The sequence below is a fragment of the Carcharodon carcharias genome, chromosome 8 (assembly GCF_017639515.1).
Source record: "Carcharodon carcharias isolate sCarCar2 chromosome 8, sCarCar2.pri, whole genome shotgun sequence".
Classification (NCBI taxonomy): domain Eukaryota; kingdom Metazoa; phylum Chordata; class Chondrichthyes; order Lamniformes; family Lamnidae; genus Carcharodon; species Carcharodon carcharias.
This window is the reverse complement of record NC_054474.1, coordinates 151,559,497-151,583,726: the sequence shown is the minus strand read 5'-3', so window position 1 is coordinate 151,583,726 and position 24,230 is coordinate 151,559,497. Positions and strand designations below refer to the sequence as shown.

Sequence of the window (24,230 nt, the reverse complement as noted above, 5' to 3'; positions counted from 1 at the left end):
TCCAGAAGCCAGGGGCAAGCAGCCATAACTGCGATCAGTGTCTCAGGCAGGCTTTCATAACCTGGAGCCAAAAATTTACAAGCAGTTACAACTGCCCTCTAATATGGGAGCAGCTACAATTCCCAAGTAGCATAGTGATTACATTAATGAATGAATAATCCAGGGGCCTTGACTAATGATCCAGAGACATGAGTTTAAATCCCACCACAGCCAGCTGAGGAATTTAAATTCAATTAATTAAATACAAATCTGGAATAAAAACCTTAGTATCAGTAATGGAGACCATGAAACAGAGTATTGTAAAATGCCATTTGGTTTATTCATGTCGATTAGGGCAGGAAACCTGCTGTCTTCATGTGATCTGGCCTATATGTGATTCTAGACACTGAGCAATATGATTGACTCATAACTATCCTCTGAAATGGCCTAGCAAGCCACTCAGTTGTATTGGGATGGGCAATAATGGCCACATCCTATGAATGAACGAAGGAATAAAAAAAGATTCCTACATTCGCTGTTTAGATTAGTTGTCCGTGGGGAATACATGAGCAATGGCTTTACATAACAACCCCCACTTTCAGCCAAACATCACAACTGTTCTCCCGACTGCATTCAACCTGTTAGCAACACAGTTTGAAAATACTCTTAAAATGTTATCGCCTTTGTGATTTTTCTGACCATGGACAGGATCCAATTTACCAGAGACTGCATACAAGTGTTAAAACCTTGCTCACATTGTTGTTTGTGGGACCTTACAGTGCACAAATTGGCTGCCATGTTTTCTATATTACAACAGTGACTACACTTCCAAAATGTACTTCATTGGCTGTAAAACATTTTGGCAGGTTGTGAAAAGCGCAGTAAAAATGCAAGTCTTTTCCTTTCAACATTCTAACCCACCTCAGAATGCACCTATATACAGCATTCAGATTCTGTGGCTTTAATGGAAAATTACACCAGTATGAATACGATATTATATGGTGTATTACTCTTGTCCTAATCCTGTGACTTATTGTAGCAGTGCCAAAAGACATCTGCTAGTAAAGATGCGCATTCAGGCTCCAAAATTTTTTAACCAATTGATGTACTAAATAAAACCTCTGCCATACAAAGCTAAATTAAAATCAACAGCAGAGATACCTACATTTGATAATGTTGTATCCCCAATTAGCTGCCATGTATGTACTCCAGCAATAGTCAACAGAAGTAGGTAAGTAAACAAGCCCATATATTTGACCCTGTAAACACAAAGTAAAAGTCAACTTACTCTTTTAATCAGGCTAATTACTGAAGATCTAATTTTTCACAGCAAAGAATAAATTATAATGAATCACTATCTGACAGACAGAAAACACTGTGGCATTCACATTCCAGGTACACATGAACATTTTGTTAACTTTTTTTTTGAAGGATCATTGGAACAGAGCAGGTGAAGAGATGGACTAAGATTTTTAAGGTAAGAGGTATTGATAAAGTAGATAGAGAAAAACTACTCCCTCTGGAGAATGGGTCAGTAACCCAAGGTCATAGATTTTAAAGTCATCTGCAAGGGGGATTAAGTGAAATTTATTCATTAATGAGTTGTGATCTGGAATGCTATAGCTGAGCTCTTGGTGGGAGTTGACTCCATCAATAATTTTAGAAGGGAATTAGATATGCACTTAAGGATGAGAAACTTACAGGGCTATGGACACAAAGGGAGTGTGGAAACAAGCACAGCTGTTCTTTCAAAAAGCCAGTACAGGGCACAACAGACCAAATGGCTTCCTTCTGTGCTGCAATTTTCTATTACTCTATGATAAAGCTCACATGAACTTACCAATATGGGTCACCGGAAAATGATCGGGATTAGAAACCCGAGCTGGATCAACTTCTCACTTGTTATCTCAGGGAGGGCAGAGGCCAACTGGAGGATCCCTAATTTCACCCTGGCTGAGAATTACCTCTCAACACACACTGGGTAGCAATTTTAGCACCTTCCTGTTTCTAGTAGCTCAGCAAGACCCCAAATGCACAAAAGGAGAGCCCAAATCTCCATTCCTACTTGCTCACCTGGTTCTTAATTGTGTTAAAATTAAAACGAAATCCTGTAGATTACACAAATACACATTGGAGCATTGCAATAATTTTATCTTTTCATGGAGATCATATTTAAGAGCATTAATTCAGCTGCCATCTTCTCTTGTTCAGCCTATAGCAGTGTCACTAGAGCAGATGAGCTGCAGTCCCTAATTTGAAAAACGTATTAAGAAACTCACCCAATAGCAAGTGCACATGCAATTCCGGTTAGGAAAAGCCAAAACCACCACCTCACTGAGAACAGGCTGAAACAAACCACAATTGACATGAGGCATTAAATTTCTTCATCACATTCTTTCCGATGTTTACAGCATGAAGACATCGCTCAAATGTTTCATCGTACCTGTCTCGCTGAATATTGTAGAATTTCAGATAAGACAGAACTGCTAACAGTACAAAGAAAATGAGAACGGATTCCAGGAGCATAAACCGTGACTGGGTTATTAAGGAGTTTTCTGTTTCAAAAAGAGAACAACAGAGCATAACTACAGCACTGGAACTAATCAGATACATTACATAAATGCTTTGTAGCTGACATCAATGCTTATAAAGCAGATATACAACATAAGAAATAGGAACAGAAGACAACCATATGGCCCTTCAAGACTACTCTGCCATTCAATATGATCCTATTTTTTCTCTCAATTCCACTTTCCTGCCCTCGCTCCATATCCCTCAATTTCTAGAGACACCAAAAAAAGTGCCTACAACCCTTTGAGCTAGTAATTTCTCATCTCAGTCCTGAGGCTGTGCCCCCATGTTCCAGATTTCTCAGATTTCTCAGTGTCAAGACCCATCAAAAACTTGTATGTTTCAACGAGATCACCTCTCTCCATACAGACCAGGGCTTCCCAAATGATGGGTTGCAACCTTCAGTGGGGTTTGATTGAACTGATTCCCAACAGCCAAAGGACCTTTTAAATCCTTGTATTTCTTTTTGGTGGGTGTGGCCTAAGTGACTGCTGTCTGAGACTCAATTGCTGCTGCTGCAAAAAAAGCCGGTGAATAGGTAGGGGTTTGCCTTTTTTTGGAGAAACCCGGTTGTCATAAACTCCACCCGCAGGCTTCAAGGGACATGGGGTGGCGGTGGGACTGGGGGCGGGGGAGGTGGAGGGTGGTGGGCCGGGGGAGGTCGAGGTGGAGGGGCGGGGGAGGTCGAGGTGAAGGGTGGTGGGGCGGGGGAGGTCGAGGTGGGGGGTGGTGGGGCGGGGGAGGTCGAGGTGGGGGGGTGAAGATGGGGCACGCTTACCACTACCACCATCATCCTTCCCCCCCATCCCTCACCCCATGCTCAACAACTAAAACTTCCTCCACTTCACCTGCCCAGCAATTCTTGCCCCCAAATTTTCACCCTGGGATCACACAATGTCTGAGGCAATAAAATGAGGTCACACCGGGAAAAAATTTTGAGAGGACCAGTATTGACCCAACTTCTTCACTCAAACAGCAAAATAAATAGAACCACAAATGACAAAGTAGAGGGTTTAGCTCACCTTTATCCATTGGTTACATAAACAGAACCTCACTGATGATTTGGCATCTCATATTATATAGATTTTAAAAATAATCCGAATAGTTCAACAAACTCCTGTGGATACAAAGGACCACCAGCTTTCCAGACATGATATTTGCCACCTGCACTTCCCCTCCCCACGGCCCGCCTCAAGGCAGGGTAAGAAATTGGTGCCACACACAAAAATGGGGATAGAAAGATCAAAGCTTTAGACAATGGTTGGTAATCTGAGATCATAGTGACATAAACTAATGAAGGGGAGTAGTAATCAAAACTAAGTCAGGGATGTTCTTTTTATTTAAAATTATAGAGTCAGAGTCATACAGCACAGAAACTGGCCCTTCGGCCCATTGTGTCCATGCCAGCCATCAAGCACCTATCTATTCTAATTCCATTTTCCAGCATTTGGCCCATAGCCCTGTATGCTATGGCATTTCAAGTGCTCATCTAAATACTTCTTAAATGTTGTGATAATTATGATTGAAATGCCATATCATTATGTACGCATATTAAAGTTGACTCCTCAAACTACACTGAAGAATGAGTACAAGGGTATACAGCTTCTTACATCCAGATCAGCCACTAAATTACAATTCCCATATTCTACATGCTGGTATGTTTACTAAAGGACAACTTAAATATCACGTTTCTTTTTGTAATTATTGTAACTCTTACCAAACATGATAAGAAGAGCAGCAATAACAGCGGAGCAGTGTGAATACTTGAGCTCTACTATGATCTGATATGCCAGCGAGATGCAGAGTGCACCAGCTAGAGCTGGGAGGAACCTCAGTTTCCAAACAGGGACATTCCCAGTGTATTCTGAGAAAAAGAAAGTACAAATGTTACTCTATGACAATAACACACCTTTCCAACTGGTAGAAAAGGAAAATTATTCATCAATGTAAATTTTCCCCACTCTGACTGACACTCAAGCTTCATAGACAACACAACAGGAGAAATCACAGAATACTGCCCATTCCACAAGTTCTGGCAAAGATTCTGCACAGTTTAAACTGCCTCATTTTGACTGGCTTGTCCCAGATGTTTTAAACAAGTATCGGCAGACTGCTCATTGGGAAGAGGGAGAATTTACATTTTTACCAACTCCAAGTCAGAGAAAAATACTGGGGGAAAATCGGACAGCTTTAATCAGTGCGAGATAAACTTCAAAGGGTAAGGAAAAACAAACCAAACCAAAGTAAACAACAACAACTTGCATTAATATAGAACCTTCACAGAGAGTGGTGGTAAATGGTTGTTTTTCAGATTGGAGGAAGGTCTCTAGTGGAGTTCCCCAGGAGTGAATGTTGAGACCCTTGCTCTTCCTGATATATATTAATGGCCTAGACTGTGGTTTTCAGGGCATGATTTCAAAATTTGCAGATGATACAAAAATTGGAAACATTGTTAACTGTGATGAGGATAGTCGAACTTCAAAAGGACATAGACATGTTGGTGGAGTGGGCGGACAAGTGGCAGATGAAGTTCAATGCAGAGAAGTGTGAAGTGATTCATTTTGGCAGGAAGAATATGGAAAGACAGTATTGAATAAAGGGAGAAATTCTAAAGGAAGTGCAGGGACAGAGGGACCTTGGCATATTGAAAATGGCAGGGTATATTGAGAGAGCAGTTAATAAAGCATATAGTATCTTAGGCTTTATTAATAGGGGCATTGAGTACATGAGTAAGGAGGTCATGTTGAGCTTGTATAAGACAGTAGTTAGGCCTCATGTGGAGTACTGCGCCCAGTTCTGGGTGCCATACTTGAGGAAGGATGTGAAGGCATTGGAAAGAGTACAGAAGAGATTCACAAGAATGATTCCAGGGATAAAGAACTGTAGCTATGGGGATATATTGGAGAGGGACTGTTTTCCTTGGAGAAAAGAAGGCTGAGGGAAGGCTTAATGGAGGTAGTCAAGATCCTGAGGGGTATGGACAGGGTAAATCGTGAGAAACTGTTCCCACTCAAGACAGCATCAAGAACAGATTCAAAATAATTGGCAAAGGGAGTAAAAATGATGTAAGGAAAAGTTTTTCCATCCGAAGGGTGGTTGGAGTCTGGAATGAACTTCCCGAGAGGGTGGTGGAAGCAGGTTCAACCGAGGCATCCAAAAGGGAATTGACTACTATCCGAAAGGAAAGAATGTGCAGGGTTACAGGTATAAGGCAGGGGAGTGGGACTAGGTAAAATGCTCTTTCAGAGAGCCATTGCAGATTCAATGGGCCAAATGTCCTACTTTAGCACTGTAAAGCTTCTGTGATGTAGCATGATGTCCCAAGACACTTCACAGGAGTGTCAGCAAACAAAGTTTGACACCCAGCCATGTAAGGAGATTAGGACAAGGTAGATTTTAGGGACTCTCAAAGAAGGGAAGAGCAATAGAAAGGTGAAGGTTTGAGAAGGGAATTCCAGCATCTAGGGCCATGGTAGCTGAAGGCATGGTCGCCAATTGGTGTAATGACAGTTAGAGGTGCATGAGAGCAGGGAGAGAGGTGGAATGGGCAGCTGGGGAATGGAGTTTTTGGTGGGAACTGAAGACAATGACTTGAGGTCTTCCTAGTGTTTAACTGGAGAAAATTTCAGCTCATTTAACACAGGATGTCAGAAAAGCAGTGAGGTAAATTGGAGGCACTAGTGGCTTTACAAGGGGTAGTAGTAAAGCAGAGCTGTGTGAGGTACAGCCTACATATGGAAATGACGCTGTGTTCAAATGATGTCTCTAAGGGGCAGAATATATATGATGAGGGAGACCAAGGGTAGATTCATGTAGGACACCAGGGATAAAGGTGCAGGAATAGGATGATAAAGGTGAATCGCTGCCTTCAACTGGATAGATAAGAATGGAACCGGGCTCTGATTTGGTACATACACTGCCAGGCCACCAAGCTGATTTTTTGATGTTCTCTTCCTGCTAGCTCCGTCAGTGGGTACTATCAATTCACTCTTGATGATCCACATTGAAATTCGCTGTCCAGAATGCATTTTTCCCCCCAAATGGATGTAGTGTGAGTAACATCTAAGAAACTTGACACTGTCCAGAACACAGCAGTTTGCCCAATTGTTATGTTCGTCATTCGAATCAATATTCACCCCCTGCCTTCAGGAGCACACAGCAGATGCACCGTATACAAGCTATAGCATTGCAGCAAATCGCTAAGTTACTTTGACAATACCTACCTTCTGCGGTCTCTGCACAAAGATGAAGAGCAACAATGCTACGGGAACATCATGGACATATATCATTATGCATAATTGTCAGCAATTGCTACAAACTTCAGCAAGAATGAAGCTGAATGGGTATCAACACAAGCCTAAGGTAATCTCAGCCCAGTCAGCTGAGGGCTAGTGCCCAGGTTGGGAGAGCTGTCCCACTGACTCGTTAAACAACAGTTTGATATAGAATCAGATTTATCAGCTAACAACCAAAACTCGTCCATGGCTGAACCAGTAACCATGTATGGTATTTATTCCAGTGCTAGCCCACAAGTACCAGGTTTATTGAATTTAATTTCTCAATTTGCCATGGTGCCAGATTTGACTCATGACCTCTGAGCTGCTCGTCTGGTACTATAATACCAGGCCCTCTGTAAAGTGTTAAATGAATCTGTTGCAACGTTAAATATCCTTAAAACACATGCTAGCAGCTGTTGATAAATAGATACTGTCACTATGTACGAAAGCTCTTGAAACCCAAGTTATTTCTTTTAACTATGTGCTGTCTTACAGCTTGGCTTGCGGCTCATTACAGCCCCATTTTTCCAAATCCTCAATCTTGTAATGAGAGAGTGCCAAGAGTTGTAGCATTGTTAAAATGCATGAGCAATATAAAGTGTACCCACACATTATTCTTTAAATTAGTTACACTGCCAGAGAACACTCTTATACTCACTTACCAGAGCAGCCACAGAGGTTATGAATAGGATTATGACTGTTTAAATCAGTCTTGTGTAAGTAGAAGAATGACTGCAAACTTAACATTCCTGAGTGGGAGCTGGCAGTACACATGAACAGAACCCAAGATTTTAATTAGAGCCAGTAGATGGCATGTGTACAACACAGACAAAATGTTTATGTGAGCTACTGTTCTCTATTTTCACTCGGCACAAGATAAGTAACTCTGCACATCACGTTACCGCTAATTTTCATGAAAATAAACACAATAGTGAAGAAGACTGAGTAACTCCTACCTGCGCCAATTCTGTTCCAAGCAAAATTCCCATCAAAGCCACCAAAATATGCTAGAAATGAAAAAAAACAAAAAAACTTTTTAAAAGCAAGAATACCAAAGTTCTTTCACAGATCCTTTGTAATTTTACCCTTTTGAAAATAGCCAGGAAAACAAAATCACAGAATCTTTACAGTGCAGGTGGTGGTCATTCGGCCCATTGAGCCTGCATTGGCTCTCTGAAAGAGCATTCTACCTAGTCCCACTCCACTGCCTTATCCCCATAACCTTGCACATTCTATCTTTTCAGGTAATCCAATTTCCTTTTGAACACCTCGATCGAATCTGCCTCCATCACCCTCTCAGCAAGTTTGTTCCATCACTTTTACTCCTTTTGCCAATCATTTTGAATCTGTGCCCTCTAGTTCTTGATGTTCTCTTGAGTGGGAACAGTTTCTCACTATTTACTCCGTCCATACTCCTCAGGATCTTGAATACCTCTGTCAAGTCTCCTCTCAGCCTTCTTTTCTCCAAGGAAAACACTCTCAACCTCTCCAATCTATCCTCATAACTACAGTTCTTCAGCCCGGGAATTATTCTTGCGAATCTCCTCTGTACTCTTCCTCAAGTATGGCGCAGTAATCCAGATGAGGTCTAACTAGTGTCTTATACAAGTTCAACATGACCTCCTTACTCATGTACTCAATGCCCCTATTAATAAAACCTATATGTTTTACTAACTGCTCTCTTTTGAGTCTCAGGTTCAAAATAATTGCAGCTCGAGGAACATCGGATCAGAGTTGAGGAGCTGGAGTCCGAGTTGCACACATTACACCACATCAGGGAGGGGGAACATTACCTGGACATTTTGCTCCAGGTGGCGGTCACACCCTTCAGGTTAGGTAGTTCAAATTTCGTCTGTGATCAGGGACAGGAGGTTATAACTGCATGTGAAGCAGGTATGGGGACCCAGGGGGTAGTGTTTGAGGAGCCTCGGCCCCTGCAACTGTCCAAGTTACGAGATTCTTACAAGCTGTGTGAATGAGAGCGGGGACTGCAGGGAGGGTGAGCAAACTGACCATGGCACCATGGTACAGGGACCATTCAAGTGGGGGGAGGAGATGGGAAAGTAGTAGTGGTAGGGGACAGTATAATTAGGGGGATAGATATTGTTCTCTGCAGCCGTGAGCAGAGTCCCGAAGGCTATGTTGCCTGCCCCGTGCCAGGTTTAAGGATATCCCCTTAGGGCTGGAGAGGAACTTGGAATGGGAGGGGAGGGATCCAGTTGTCGTTGTCCACGTTGGTACCAACTACATTGATAGGACTAGAAAGGAGGTTCTGCTGAAAGAATTTGTACAGTTAGCAGCTAAATTAAGCAGAACTTCCAAGGTAATAATCTCGGGATTACTACCTAAGCCACGGAAAACTGGCATAGAGTAAATAAAATCAAGGAGTTGAATGCATGGCTCAAAGATTGATGTGGGAGGAATGGGTTTCAGTTCATGGGGCACTAGCATCAGGACTGGAGTGGAAGGGAACTGTTACGGTGGGATGGGCTTCACTTGGCACCAGTATCCTGGCAAATCAAATAACTAGGGCTGTAGAGAGGGCTTTAAACTAAATGGGGGGTGGGGGAGGGTTCTGGAAAGGGGATACGTCGGCTAACAAAGGAAATGGATATGGCAGCATTGCAGGCCAGCTATTTAGATATTGAGACCCAGAGTATGACAGGAAGGGACATAGTGGACAAACGTAAAAAAAAAAGCAGCAAATAGAGGGGGAAGAAATGGTAAAAAGGCAAAATTAATGGCTCTTTTCTTAAATGCATGTAGTATTCAGAACACAATAAATTCACATAGTATTAGGAACAAAATAAATGAATTAACAGCACAAATAAAGGTTAATAGGTATGATCATACAGTGATTACAGAGATGTGGTTACAAGAAAGTCAAAGCTGGGAACTAAATATTCAGGGGTATGTCACTTTTTGAAAGGACAGGAAGGAAGGAAAGGGTGATGGGGTAGCTTTGTTAGTACGGTATGGAATAAATACGATGGCAAGAATCGATCTTGGATCAGAAGATGTGGAATCCATATAGGTGAAGGTAAGAAAGAACAAGGGGAAAAAGATACTGGTGGGAGTAGTCTATAGGCCCCCTAACAGTTGCTATACTGTAGGACAGAGAATAAATCAGGAAATAACGAGGTCATGTAAAAAAGACAGTACATTAATCATGGGTGAGCTTAATCTTCATATAGACTGGGAAAAACAAATTGGCAGAGGTAGCCACGAACAGGAATTCAGAGAGTGTATTCAGGACAGTCTGCTAGAACAATGTATTGTGGATCCAACCAGGGATCAGGCTATTTTGGATCTGGTAATGTGTAATGAGGCAAGTTTAAAACATGATCTCAAAGTAAAAGATCCCCTAAGAAACAGCGACCATAACATGGGAGAATTTAGCATTCAGTTAGACAGTGAGAAACTTGGGTCAGAAATGACTGTGCTAAACTTAAATAAGGGTAATTACAAAGGAAGAAGGCAGAGTTGGCTAGGGTGGACTGGGAAAGGAGTTAAGCAGAAAACTTGGTTGATGGACAATGGCAGGTGTTTAAGAAAATAGTTCATGACCCACAACAAAGACATTTCCCAGTGAGAAAGGAAGGTTCTAGGAAGGAGATAAGCCAACCATGGTTAACCAAAAAGTTAAGGATAGTATCGAATTGAAAGGAAAAACATACAAAGTGGCAAAGATTAGTGGTAAGCCAGAGGATTGGGGAAGTTTTAAAAACCAACAAAAGATGACCAAAAAAATAAAGAGGGAGAAAATAAGAGCTTCTTTAAGTATATAAAAAGGAATTGAGAGGCCAAAGTGAACATCAGCCCCTTAAAGAATGAGGCTGGGAAAATAATAATGGGGAACCAGGAAATGGCAAAGGAGTTGAATAAATACTTTACTTCAGTCTTCACGGTAGAAGACACTGATAGCATTCCAAAAATACTAAATGATTAAGGGGCGAAAGGTGGGGGGAGGAAATAAATAAACTATCACTAGAAAAAAGTTCAAGGCTATCCCTATCACAGTTGACAACATTTCCAATCTTCATATCATCTGCAAATTTTGAAATCATGCCCTGCGCACTATAGTCTAAGTCATTAATATATATCAGGAACAGCAAAACTCCTGACACTGACCCCTGAGGAACTCTACTACAAAACTTCCTCCAATCTTGAAAAACAACCGTTTATCACTACTATGCTCCGAAGAAGAGTCATACAGACTCAAAACGTTAACTGTGTTTCTTGCTCCACAAAGGCTGTCAGACCTGCTGAATTTTTCTAGCATTTTCTGCTTTTATTTCAGGGTTCCAGCATCTGCAGTATTTTGCTTTTATAATTTATCACTACTCTCTGTTTCCTGTCACTCAGCCAATTTCTTATCCAAGTACCTACTTTCCTTTTTATTCCATGACCTAGAATTTTTCTCATAAGTCTGTTGTGTGGCACTGTATCAAATGCCTTTTGAAAATCCATATACACCACATCAACAGTGTTTCCTTTATCAATCTTCTTTGTTACCTCCTCAAAAAACTCCAGCAAGTTAGTTAAACATGATTTTCACTTGATGAATCCATGCTAGCTTCCCTTAATTACCCTGCACTTGTCTAAGTGGTTATTGATTTTATCCTGTACTATAGTTTCCAGAAGTTTCCCTACCACTGATGTCAAAGTGACTGGCCTGTAGTTGCCAGCTTTAACCTTGTACCCCTTTTTGAACAAGGGTGTAACATTTGCCATTCTACATTCCTCTGGCATCTCCCCTATGTCTAAGGAAGACTGGAAGAATATCACAAGTGCCTTTGCAATTTCCACTCTCACTTCCCTCATTACCCCTGGATGCATCTCATCCGGTTCTGGTGCCTTATCTATTCTAAGTAAAGATAGCCTTTCCAACATCTCCTTCCTCTCGATTGTCAGTTCTTCTAGTGTACCACTTACCTCCTCTCTCACCTCGCTGTGGGTAGTAAGTTCTTCCTTTATAAAGGCAGATGCAAAGTACTCGTTCAACACCTCCGCTTTTTCTTCAGCCTCCACAAGCAAGTCCCTTTTTTAGTCCCTAACTCGGCCCGACTCTTGCTTTTACCACCTTTTCAATATTTACATGCTTATAGAAGACTTTGGGATTCCCTTTTATGTTCACTGTCAGCCTCTTTTCATGCTCTCTCCTTGCTTTTCTTATTAGTTTCTTCACTTCCCCTCTGGTCCTTCTAATCAAGTTTCTTAGTGTTATCTGTTACAACTGGGATGGAAGGAATGCACAGGTGATCTGGCCCCACTACTCCACAGGTCACACCATTAGTTTCAAGCTTTAATTCATTCACCAATATGCTCCTGTTAGACCCAGCATAAAAGTGACTTTAACTCAGCTTCTTTCAATAAATTCAGAATGATTGATTTATTATAAAACTCCTTTTTAAAACAAGTTGCAAGAACTGGTTAACACAAAATCTGTAATCTAGATGTATAACTATCTATCCCTCTTAAAATTCCCCAGCACACACACACACACACACACAAACAAACAAAGGACAAATAAATAGAGTCTCTGCAGAGATGGGCGGTTGACGAAGAGATTTTATAAAACAACAGATAAAGTTTGCAGGATTTTAGCGTTGTTGATCTGGTACTCCCTCATGTGAAGACAGATCAATGGTCCCAGTAGATGCCTGGAGGTTCTCACCAAGGAAGCTTCAGTGTGGAAGAAAATAGAGCTGGATCAATCCTTCTCATCTCAGCCTCTCGGGTTTCCAAGGACAGATAAGTTCCACTGAGAAGATGATTCCTAGCTGGATACTGATAACCGCTCTATTTTAAGCAAGGAAAAGAGAGCGCGAGCTGGGTAGCTTTCCACTTCTCAATTCCCAACTGAGTTCAGAAATAAAGCTCAAAACGTAAAGCTCCTCTGTCAGGTGGTTTCCAGTAAATCACCAAGCCTTTGCCTTTGAAATGGCTTTTCTTTCCATCAAGTAAAGTGATTGCAGTTCACATAGCTCCTCCGGCTCAAGTGCCATGCTGGTCAGGCGATTTCATGGAAAGAGGCATGCTTGTTCACAGTCCAAGGTGAACATATGACCTTTTTTTAAAAAAATCCAAGTCAGCTTCCAAATAATGCAAAGTCCTTACAAATCTTAAAAGATTGTCCTGGAAGATATGGTTCTAACAAATCAAAAAGGTCACTGCCTCACCATGGCTGAAGGAAGACTCAGTAACCAAATGGTAATTTAATTTTTTTTTTGGCTGATGTTTTTTATTACTCCTCTGTTATGGCACAGCGGATGGTAAATTCTAAGCTGCTCAAATCCCAGAGGGAAACTTGAAACAACTGCCACAACCGTTCTGTAATTTGTATTTTGATTTAAAGAGGCATGTCTTGAATTCAATACTAACGAGTCTACCAAGACTTAGAGGTTTTTATAAACTAAATTAAACATTTATTAATGAAAGAAATAATTTTAAGCACATACATAGGTCTATAAATTACTACTATGATAATTTCTAGCTCCCCTAATTAATCTAGCTCCCAGTTACACCTCCGTTAAGGCAACAGTAAAAACAAAATAGATTTTAACAGACCCAGGCGAAGCACAAGATACACTGGATATTCACAGTGAATTCGCTTAGCTGAAGTTCCAACAGGCAACAGCTTGGTACATAGAGGCTGGAGGCTTTTAACATTTGTTAGATCTTGGCATGCCTTCTTTCCTTACACATAACCTCATTTCCTTTATACATGTTTCTCCCTTTTTAATGTAAATCCCATTGCTTCAATATGTCTTTGGACTTTACCTTTCTAATAATAAAAATCTTTCATATTACCAATTTTATCACTAAGCTTTGGGAAAAAAAATAAACACACTGTTTGGCTTCTTCTGACTAAGTGTAACATTTCATCCGTTCTTTGAAATGCATGACTACTCTGGTCTATCTCAAAATCCATCTGAATAGCCTTGCACTGCTCTCTTGAAATTTGTCCAGAAACTTTATAGGATTGTGGTCTGTATAAACAATTGTTTCTGACAAATTTTTTGCCATATAAATCTTAAAATGCTGCAATGCCAGACCCAAAATCGCCTTTTCAATCACTGAACATCTTCTCCATTTTACATACAATTTCCATGAAAAATACTCTTATCGGTTTCTCAATTCCAGTGTCATCTTCTTGTAACAATATGGTCCCAATGCCTATATTGCTTGCGTCAACAGCCAACTTAAATTGCTTGACACACGTGGGTACTGCCAGAACTGGTGTCATGGTCAATACAGTTTTCAAACTATCAAATGCCTTCCGACATTCCTGTATCCATTGAAACGTCTTGTTCTTTTTTAATAGTTCAGTCAATGGAGCAACCACACTGCTAAAATTTGCTATAAATTTCTGGTAAAACCCACTCATGCCTAGAAATCTGAAAACTTCTCATTTTGTTGTAGCCTCAACTTTCACATCTCTTGGAGCCATCTTAACATGACCTTAGGTATGACCTAAATATGTAGCTTGCGCTTTTGCAAATTTACTTTTAGCCAAGGTCATCACCAAATTAGCTTCTTGTAATCAATAAAATAATCCTTCCATATGCTGTAAATGCTCCTCCCATGTTTGACTGAAAACTATCAAGTTGCCAATATAAACAGCACAATTGCTCAGACCTGCAATTACTTTGTCAGTCATTGAAATGTTGTAGGTGCATTTTTCATACCAAACGGCATGACTTTACACTGATATAGTCCATCTGGCGTCACAAAAGCCGATATCTCCTTTGCTCTCTCTGATAACGGTACTTGTCAAAATCCTCTTAGCAAGTTAATCTCTGTGATAAATTTCGACTGTCCCACTTTCTCGATGCAATCTTCCAGCTGTGGTATAGGACATGAATCCATTTTTGTCGCCACATTCAACTTTCGATAATCCACACACAAGTCTTTGTGTTCCATCCCGTATCGGTACCAGCACAATAGGTGAACTCCAGTTACTGCAACTGGACTCAATTATATCATTTTGAACCATGAATTCAATTTATTTCTGTACTTGCGATAACTTTGTCGGACTTAATCTACAAGGATGTTGCCTTATCGAAGATGAAACTTCTACACATACATCATGTACACCTTATTCCAACAAATAGCTTTCAGTGACTGCAATAGCTTCTCCAAATCATTTTGACACTTCCCTGGAAGGTAATTCAATATTACATTTAAATTTTCAAGTACCCCTCATTATCCAATTTGATTAGAGGAAAATCAGTTTTCAGAATCCTGCATTTCTACCTCTTTCTCTTTATATACCACCACTACGACCTCCTTTTGGTTCTTTTCCCCATCAAAGTATTTTTTAAGCATATTTACATGACACACCCTCTGCTTCTTTCTTCTATATGGAGTACTTTTTAAATACTTTACTTCACTCAGTTTCTTTTCAATCATGTAAGGCCTGCTATATCGTACCTTTAACGAGTCACTCGGTACTGGTAACAGAACTAGCACTTTTACCCCAGCAACAAAACCACGAGCTGTAGCTTTCCTGTCTGCCTTCACTTTCATCACTTGCTATGATATCTTTAAATGTTCCCAAGCCAACTCACATGCTCTGTCCAATCTCTCTCTGAAGTTTGATACATAATCCAGGAGACTAGTTTCTGAATTTTGACCCACCAATTTCTAATGAGTCAATTTCAGTGACCCCTGATCTCATGACCATAAACTAGTTCAAAAGGACTAAAGCCAGTCAATGCAGTAGAAGCATCCCTAATACTAAATAACAAGAATGGAATTCCCCTATCCTAATCCTGACTATACACCCTCATCATAGTTTTTAAAGTTTGATGCCATCTTTCCAAAGCCCCTTGTAACTCAGGATGGTAAGCTGTTGAAAATAAACTATTTTATCCCAAACTGTTCATTACTTCCTTAAACACTTGTGACATGAAATGTGAACCCCAATTTGATTGTATTTTTTTTGGTAAAGCATGTCTTGTAAAAAAATGTAGTCAACTCTTCCACAGTGATGGTGGACAGGCTTTGGGGAGTCAAGAGGTGAGTTATCCTTTGCACGATTCCTAGCCTCTGACCTGCTCTTGTAGCCACAGTATTTATACGGCTAGTTCAGTTCAGTTTCTGGTCAATGGTAACCCCCAGGTTAGTGGGGGATTCAGTGATGGTAATGCCACTGAACATCAAGGGGCAATGGTTGGATTTTCTCTTGTTGGAGATGGTCATTGCCTGACACTTGTGTGATGCCAATGTTACTTGCCACTTGTCAGCCCAAGCCTGGATATTGTCCAGGTCTTGCTGCATTTGGACATGGACTGCTTCAGTAGCTGAGGAGTCGCGAATGGTGCTGAACATTGTGCAATCATCAGCGAACATATTCACTTCTGACCTTATGATGGAAGGAAGGTCATTGATGAAGCAGCTGAAGATGGTTGGGCCAAGGGCACTACCCTGAGGAACTCAAAGGTATCGCTTCAGGAAACCTTGTAGGCACATCCATTATTGTCAATAAGTACTGATTTCCAATTTTAATCTTAGGGAGGGGTCCTACACAATCAATCATGAGCCGAGGAAAAGGTTCTTCAAATGCTGGAATTGGAATTAAAGGAACCCGCTTAATCACTGCTTGTGCTATCCCTGACATGCTTGACATGTTCTACAGAATTTGACATCATCTTGATGCAATCCAGGTCAATAAAAATGTTTTTGTATTTTTGCCTGTGTCTTCCCAATTCCTAAATGTTCCCCCATTGGAATTTCATAAGCTATCCTCAGAATATCATTTCTATATCCAAATGCTATAACAATCTGATGCACTTCCCTCCAGCTTTCATTTGCTGAAAAATGATAAAGGCCTCCATTTTCTCATTAAAACATTACCCTTAAGGTAATAACATTCTGCCTCTGTTTCTGAGTAAGCTGTCTTATTTGCATATCCTTTTTCTGTAACTCTACCAACTGCCTCGATTTAAACACCTCAGCTGTACTGTCTTCCAGTCTTTCTTCCTGAACAACCTTATCAAACACAGTGCCAGCTAAATGGACTTCCACATCTTCCTTCTGCCTTTTAACTTGCTGTTCTTCTTGTTTCAACCTGTGAGCCTGTGATCGTGTTATCACTCAATCCGGAAACAATCCAGGATGCTCTATCTGCAACACTTCTGTTGAAGACACTTTTACAGACTGCTCAACTACCATAGGCAACACCCACATCTGGGACCCTGTGCCTGAACCTCAGAACCCACAGTACTTTTACTTCCAGAACTTTTCTGCACCCCAATAATCCCAACAGATTTTCCTTGCAATTTCCAACACACTGACTTTATGTGTCCAACTTTATTACAATGAAAGCACCTCAATTTGAGTGTCATCTCTACCCTCAACACCTTCCTTTTTATTCTGAGAAAAAGCTTCCTGGGAATTTCCACCTATTCCTTCTCTTCCATGGCTACCCACCTTCCCTTCACCTTCCCATTTTTTATCCTTCTCTGATTTAAAAGGGTGACGAGAAAAGGTTCAGCTCTATGAACTCATAATCATCAGCTATCTCTGCTGCTTGTCTTACCATTTCAACCCTCTGTCCCTCCACGAGTTCTCACGACCTAAGGAATTGAATCTTTAAATTGTTCCAAAAGAATTACTTCTCTAAGAGCTGCATGTGTCATCTTTAACTTTAGTGCCCATATTGACCGGTCAAAATTACTTTCTTTTACTCTCTCAAGCTCAATATAAAAGTTTGCCCATGCTGTTTTCTCATATTCTTAAATTTCAGCCTGTATGCCTCGGGAACAAACTCATATGCACTCAAAATAGCCTTTTTTAACCACATCACAGTCCACCAACATTTCTTCTGGCAATGAAGCATAACCTCACGTGCTCTATCCATCAACCTGTAGATTTGAGGCAAAGACTAAACAGATTTTAAAAAATTCTTTCGTGAGACGTGGGCATCAGTGGGTGGGTCAGCATTTATTGCTCATCCCTAATTGCCCTTCAGCAGCAAAAACAATAAGCAGGGTAAATAGCTAAAATGCTCAGTCTACGTATTAATTCGCAACAAGATAAGGTTGTATTGTAGTAAAATAGATCAGGTTTCCTCTTTAAGGCACAGCATTCTCAGAAGAATCAGGAGCCATGCAGAGGGTGTACAGAACTGGAGCTGGTGGTTCCAGGACTTGGAAACAGATGTGTTGTTCTCTTGCTTGAGTCCTTGTTCTCAAGATGGTTGGAGCCAGGAAGCCAGGCATGCCATCTTGTCATTGAACATAATATGGAAGATGGCCATCAGTCAATTTAACATAGCTTGTTATAATAAAAATCACTGGTCCAAGAACCATAAGCGGAGTTACTATTGTTGGACTAATCTTTGTTGCAATGTTAACCACAGAGAGAAATCTCCAACAATGGCCCAATCTCTGTCAGTTCACTTTCACAAACTATCACAGATATTAAAAAGCCTTAAAGAAGTGGCCAATAACAACGGAGAATTTAGCAAATATTCAAAAACTTTCCTTAAAAGCTGAAGTTTCTTACCTCCAACGGCCAGAATCATGTGACCAAGTGGAGGTCCGCTGTCATCAATAAAAAACATTTGTTTCATGTACAAGGAAACAAATTGTCCATAATAAACTTCATCAAACCTGGGGAGAGATTTTAGATGCTACAATCAATGAGAATCGAAGGAACTGGGACAAAACTGAGCTATGTGCAGAACCAGCTTGTCTGGTAATGGTTTCATGAGGAATCTAAATGATGAGATTATGTGATAGCAAACTGGAAAGTTGCAAAAAGTTGGTCCATTATACACTAAATATAGGTTGGCTGTCAATTTTCAAATTTCCATGGTAACTTTTGATAAAAGATTTCTTAAAAAAGGCATGATTCGAAATTCCTTTGTCTACAAAGAAGCCACTGCCAACTCAGCCACGACCTATCAGACTTTCAACCATATTCTCTAAGATATCAGTGTTTTCACTGTTTCACAGGGTAACGGATAAAAACACTTGGGTTCAAGCAAAGTGCTTGAAGAAGAGAATGAGGAGAATAGGACCTTTTGAAATGACTCTCCAAATGTTCTGCTTTAGCTCTGAATCTTTGGGCTTTGGGATCAGTATTTTTTTTTACTAAAGAAATGCTGAAAAGCTTTAAAGCTTTATAACATAATCATCACACGCTGCAAGATATTTTGAATATGCTTACCTTAACACCCAGTGCTGTGGCTTCCTCACTTCATCAAAAGGCAAATGCCACCTATTTTAGAGTAATCTTTTCTATTGGTAGAAGGATCGAGAACCAGAGGACACGAATTTGAGACAAATGCAAAACAACCACCAGCTACATGAGGAAGAACTATTTTTTTTACCCCACAAATGGTTAGGATCTGGAATGCATTGCCTAAGAGCGTGGTGGAGGCAGATTCAATCATGGCTTCTTGGGAGTGCATTGAAAGGGTTCTGTGAAAACCATCATTCTTCAATACATCCATTACTGTCAACACTGCACCTAATATTAAATTAACTGGCTTTGTAAGTTTTGCCCCTAAACAAAGGATCAACTTACAGAAACGTACTTTTCAGTGTTAACATCCTCTGCTACGAGTTAAACTGTAAGTTATAGACTTTTCCGAGTTTGGCTCTCGATGGCATTGCTCCCTGGATCACCAAATCCCACAAGCCCTTTTGACACCACAAACTAGCAGCTCTCAAAGATGTTCAAGCAAGTAAACTATTCGATCAGGAATTCATTTCTTTTAAATCACTAATTTTGTTCCTCTCTCCACAGTATTTGGTTTGGAGAGATGATTTGAGGACAGCCATATCACTAAAAATCACACCGACACTCAGGAGCGAGCAGCGCTGGCAGTTGTGTAATGTACAAAGGAAACTTGAAAGAGAAGTTCAACGTCAGGAGTGGATTTAATCATTGGTGTGATATGTCCCAACAGTGTTTATGATCTCTTAGACGACATCATAACAAAGGTTATAATGAACAGTGGAGTTTAGGTGAAAAACGGGCACAAGATCTGGAGTCTGGACTAACAAAATTATCAATCTCACCCTAATAGGGTCATGTACAGAGGAAAGTCAGCCAGCTTGCCCATCTTGGAAATATATTAGATGGTAGATTTTGAAAGCCTATACTTCATACAAAGAGAAGCCAGACCCTATAACATACTTCAAACGCCTACTCAGACCCTGAGGAAACCCAAGAATCAAATGCCACAAGATTGAGAGAAATCAGAAATGCAGAGAAGGCCATGGGAAAGAGGAAGAGGAAAAACAAACTGGCCTAAAGTGGAGATGAAGGCGCTACCATCCAATGTCAAACAAATAGTTAAGGCCATTCCTGATGATGCTGACTACTTGCTCAGGTCATATACAGAGTGTCAGCCAATGTCAACCATTCATGGGTAAGCCACATGGGTAAAGTACTATAAATGCCCTCAGCATGGCATTTTGAAAGGGTTCCATTTAATTGGTCACGTGACTCTTACAATTCACTTAGGTCATCAAGTTTTTAGCTTCTGACCAACAGGTTATTGAGTTTAACTTTGCTGTGCATCTTAAGTTCCTTGGGTCAATAACTGGATTGCTAAACATGCACAACACAGCAGCCTTATCCTTAACAATATCCAGCTCCATTGTTTACAGTTGTCATCCTTTTCCAGTGTTATGTCAGCAATCTTTGCTTCCTATCTTTGCTCTTCCTTAGCGATGACTTTACCAGGAGTGTCATTGCGATCAAAAGATTGGAGCTGCAAGCATCCAATATAAAACAATTCTGCAAATGGGCTGTTCCGTGTGAAAACACCTCTATATTCCTACACAGCCTCGTGGCAATACAGCAACAGACAGCAAGTGGATCTGAAAACTGGAGATAACTTCCGATGAAAAGAACATTTCAAACAAACAATAAAAGCCTACTTACACAACAGCTCTGGGGTACATCAAGCCCCATAGTCTATTTCCAACTCCCAGTACAGTAAGAATGGTTAAAACCACATCAACCTGCACTGTGATTATAATCGGCATTTTCAGCAATCCCAGCATTTTTCAATTGGTAGAGCTGGAAAAAAGATTAGATACCATAAAGATAATCAGATAACAACCCTTTGATTTGATTCAGTTGGATAAAAACATCCACAGTAAAGATGATGGGAGAATAGTGGTGACGTTACTGAACAAGTAATCCAGAGGCCGGGACTAATGATCCAGAGACATGAGTTCGAATCCATCCATGGCAGTTGGGGGTATGTAAATTCAATTAATAAATCTGGATTAAAATGCTGATATCATTAATAATGATCACAAAACTATCGGATTACAGTAAAAACCCAACAGGTTCATCAATGTCCTTCAGGAAAGGAAATTGTTACCCGGTCTGACCGACATGTGACTCCACAGCAATGTGGTTGACTCTTAACTGTCCTCTTAAAAGGCTTAGCAGGACATTCAGCTGTATCAAACCACTACAGACACCAGATAGACGGCAGCATTTCAAGGCGGCAACTCACCACCAGCTTAAGGGCAATTCAGAATGGGAAGCAAGTGCTGGCCTAGCTAGCAATACCCACATCCCATGAATGAACAAAAAAGTAAAACTTCCTTCAGGCAGAAGAGCTTAATCCATCAAGCTCACCTATCCATAGTACACCACCACTGCATTTCCAATAACAATGAATCCCAACATTACTCTCATGATATTCAAAAGAATCCAAACGAATAGTAAATCTATTCCACAACTGAACAAAACTGCAGAATTCTCAAGCAACAATATCACAATATATATCAATGATTTGGATATGAGGACCAAATGTGATGTTTTCAAGTTTGTGGATGATACAAAGCTAGGCGGGAATGTGTGTTGTGAGGAAGACGTAAAGTGGCTACAAGGTTTTGGACAGACTTAGTAAATGGGCAAGAACATGGCAGATGGAACATAAGGTGGAAAAATGTGAGGTTATCAATTTTGGTAGGAGGAATAGATGTACAGTGTATTTCCTAAATGGTAAGAGATTAGAAAGTGTAGATGTATAAAGGGACCTGGGTGTCCTTTGTCAATAAGTCACTGAAGGCTAATGTGCAGCTGCAGCAGGCAATTAGGAATTGGCCTTTATCGCAAGTACAGGAGTAGCGAAGTCTTGCCTCAATTGTGTAGAACGTTAGTTAGATCGCACCTGGAGTAGTGAGCAGTTTTGGCCTCCTTACCTTAGGAAGGACATTACCACCATAGAGAGATTCACCAGACTTGTTCCTGGGATGGCAGGACTGTCCTATGGAGAGAGATTGGGGAAACTGGGCCTGTATTCTCTAGAGTCTCAAAGAATGAGAGGTGATCTCATTGAAACCTACAAAATACTTAAAGGGGTGGACAGGGTAGAAGCAGGCAAGGTGTTTCCTGGTTGGAGAGCCTAGAACCCAGGGACACACTTTCAAAATAAGGGGGAAGCTACTAAGTAGCTGAGATGAGGAGAATTTTTTTTACTCAGAGGGTTGTGAATATTTGGAATTCTCTACCTGAAAGAGCTGTGGCAGCTTAGTCATTGAGTATGTTTAAAGTAGAGGTTGACAGATTTCTAAATGCCAATGACATAAAGGGATATGGGGATAGTGTGAGGAAAAGGCATTGAAGTGGATATCAGCCATGATCATACTGATTGGTGGAGCAGGCATGATGGGCCGAATGGCCTACTCCTGCTATGTTCCTGTCTTACAGGCACAGTAGGACCTAACCACATGGTGCTCATTACATATTCATTTTTAATTTATTTATTCATGGGATGTGAGCATTGTTGGCAACGCCAACACTTACTGCCCATCCCTAATTACCCTGGAGAAAATGGTAGGTGAATGAGTTCCAGCATTGCTTTTCCATAAGGAGTTCCAGCAACATCGCTATATCCCTAAGTTAGGTTGTCAGAATCTGATGCCAAGTGATCTGTCCAGTTTTATTCTTATTATAACCTTGTGTAGCACTTTAATATAACTGAGTGGCTTGCTAGGCCTTTTCAGACGGTTTTAAAGAGTCAACCACATTGGGACATTGGTGAACCAGGTGGGTTTTTAGAATAATTCGGCAGGTTCCCATTACCAAGGCGAGTTTTTACATTTCAGAATTTTTTTTAATCACACATAATTCAAATTCAAAAACTGTCATGTTGGAACTGAACTCATGTTTGGGGGCAGGCACCGGTGAAGGACAATTTGACCCCCTAAACTCCCACATGAGGGGAAAGCTGACCCCCATGGCCACCCTTACCCCCAATACAGGGGCAATTTGACCGCCCAGTGAGGGGCAATTTGATCACACCCTTCCCCCCCATGAGGGGACTTGAACCCCAACCTATGCCGCCCCCTCCCCTCCCCAAGTGAGGGGACATTTGACACCCCAACTCCACCGTGAGGGGCAATTTGACCTCACCCCACCCCAATGAGGGACAGTTTGACCCCCAATACCAGTGAGAAGCACTTTGACTCCCAACCCACCACCCCTGTGATAGGCAGTTTGACGACCCCCCCCCCCAAGTAAGGGGCTATTTCACCCCCCCCGGGGTGAGAGGCTATTTCATCCCCCCCCCCCCCCCCCCCCCGCCCCCCCGGGTAAGGGGCTATTTGACCCATCCACTCCGTGAGGGAATCTCCTCTCCTCTCCGCCCCCCGGGTTTGACTACCTTTTAGCTCAGCACCGCTCACTCTCCGACACTTGTCTCTCCGCCGCCGACAACTGGTGATGCTGCGGCCTGAAGCCTCTTCTCTCCAGGCGGCCAAGCGGCCGATCCGCTCCAGCTCGCCGCCCCCGAGAGGGTTGGGGAATGTGTCTGCGCGATGACCTCATCAACAGCGTCTCCCCATAGCAACCGCGTCCTCGAGACGCACAGGCGCCTCTAACGTCATGGGCGGAACGACCGCACGCAAGATTTGCATATTCGCTGCGGCTGGGATAAGTACCACCTCCCCATTGACTCCCGGGGAAAGGGGGCAAAGATTGTGTCCATAAATGTGCGTAGCATTAAATCTACTACACGATGTGTTGCGACCTTGGACTACCTTCCCAAGGTCAAAGCTGACCTGTTGTTTCTGCAGGAGTGTGCGATACTGCACCTCAGCTCCGACAGGCAATGGTCACCATGGTGGTCCCACGAGCCATCGATCTGGTCGGGAGGAAACGACTCTCGTTCCTCCGGCCTGGGGATTCTGCTGCGGGGAGGCAGCTTCACCGTCTCCCAGGTTAAGGAGGTGGTGGGCGGGTGCCTCCTCGTAGCAGACGTAATGTACCAGAACGCTCCACTCCGGTTAATTAACGTGTACCCCCCCCCACCCCCGTCACAAGGGGCTGAGCGGCTGGAGGTTTTTCAGCAGCTCCCACTGCTGCTGGCGACCTCCAGGCCGGTCATTCTGGGCGGCGACTTCAACTGCATCATCG

General features: G+C 41.7%; 1 protein-coding gene across 2 annotated transcripts in view; it reads right to left on the bottom strand.

Annotated features, from left to right (window-relative positions):
- pomt1 (protein-O-mannosyltransferase 1) overlaps positions 1–23,655 on the bottom strand; it is a 46,416-nt gene extending 22,761 nt beyond the window's left edge. The window contains exons 1-8 of one of the 2 annotated variants that reach the window (XM_041194206.1): positions 23,479–23,655; positions 20,736–20,873; positions 18,342–18,448; positions 7,784–7,834; positions 4,268–4,414; positions 2,423–2,534; positions 2,259–2,324; positions 1,145–1,238 (exon numbers count right to left, since the gene is read on the bottom strand). In XM_041194206.1, coding sequence (XP_041050140.1) covers positions 1,145–1,238; positions 2,259–2,324; positions 2,423–2,534; positions 4,268–4,414; positions 7,784–7,834; positions 18,342–18,448; positions 20,736–20,857 — 699 coding nt within the window. In that variant the 5' untranslated portion in view covers positions 20,858–20,873; positions 23,479–23,655. Of the gene's footprint in view, positions 1–1,144; positions 1,239–2,258; positions 2,325–2,422; positions 2,535–4,267; positions 4,415–7,783; positions 7,835–18,341; positions 18,449–20,735; positions 20,874–23,478 lie in introns of those variants that run through there. The other variant, XM_041194207.1, reaches the window with a different exon arrangement.
- Positions 23,656–24,230: the final 575 nt, after the last annotated feature.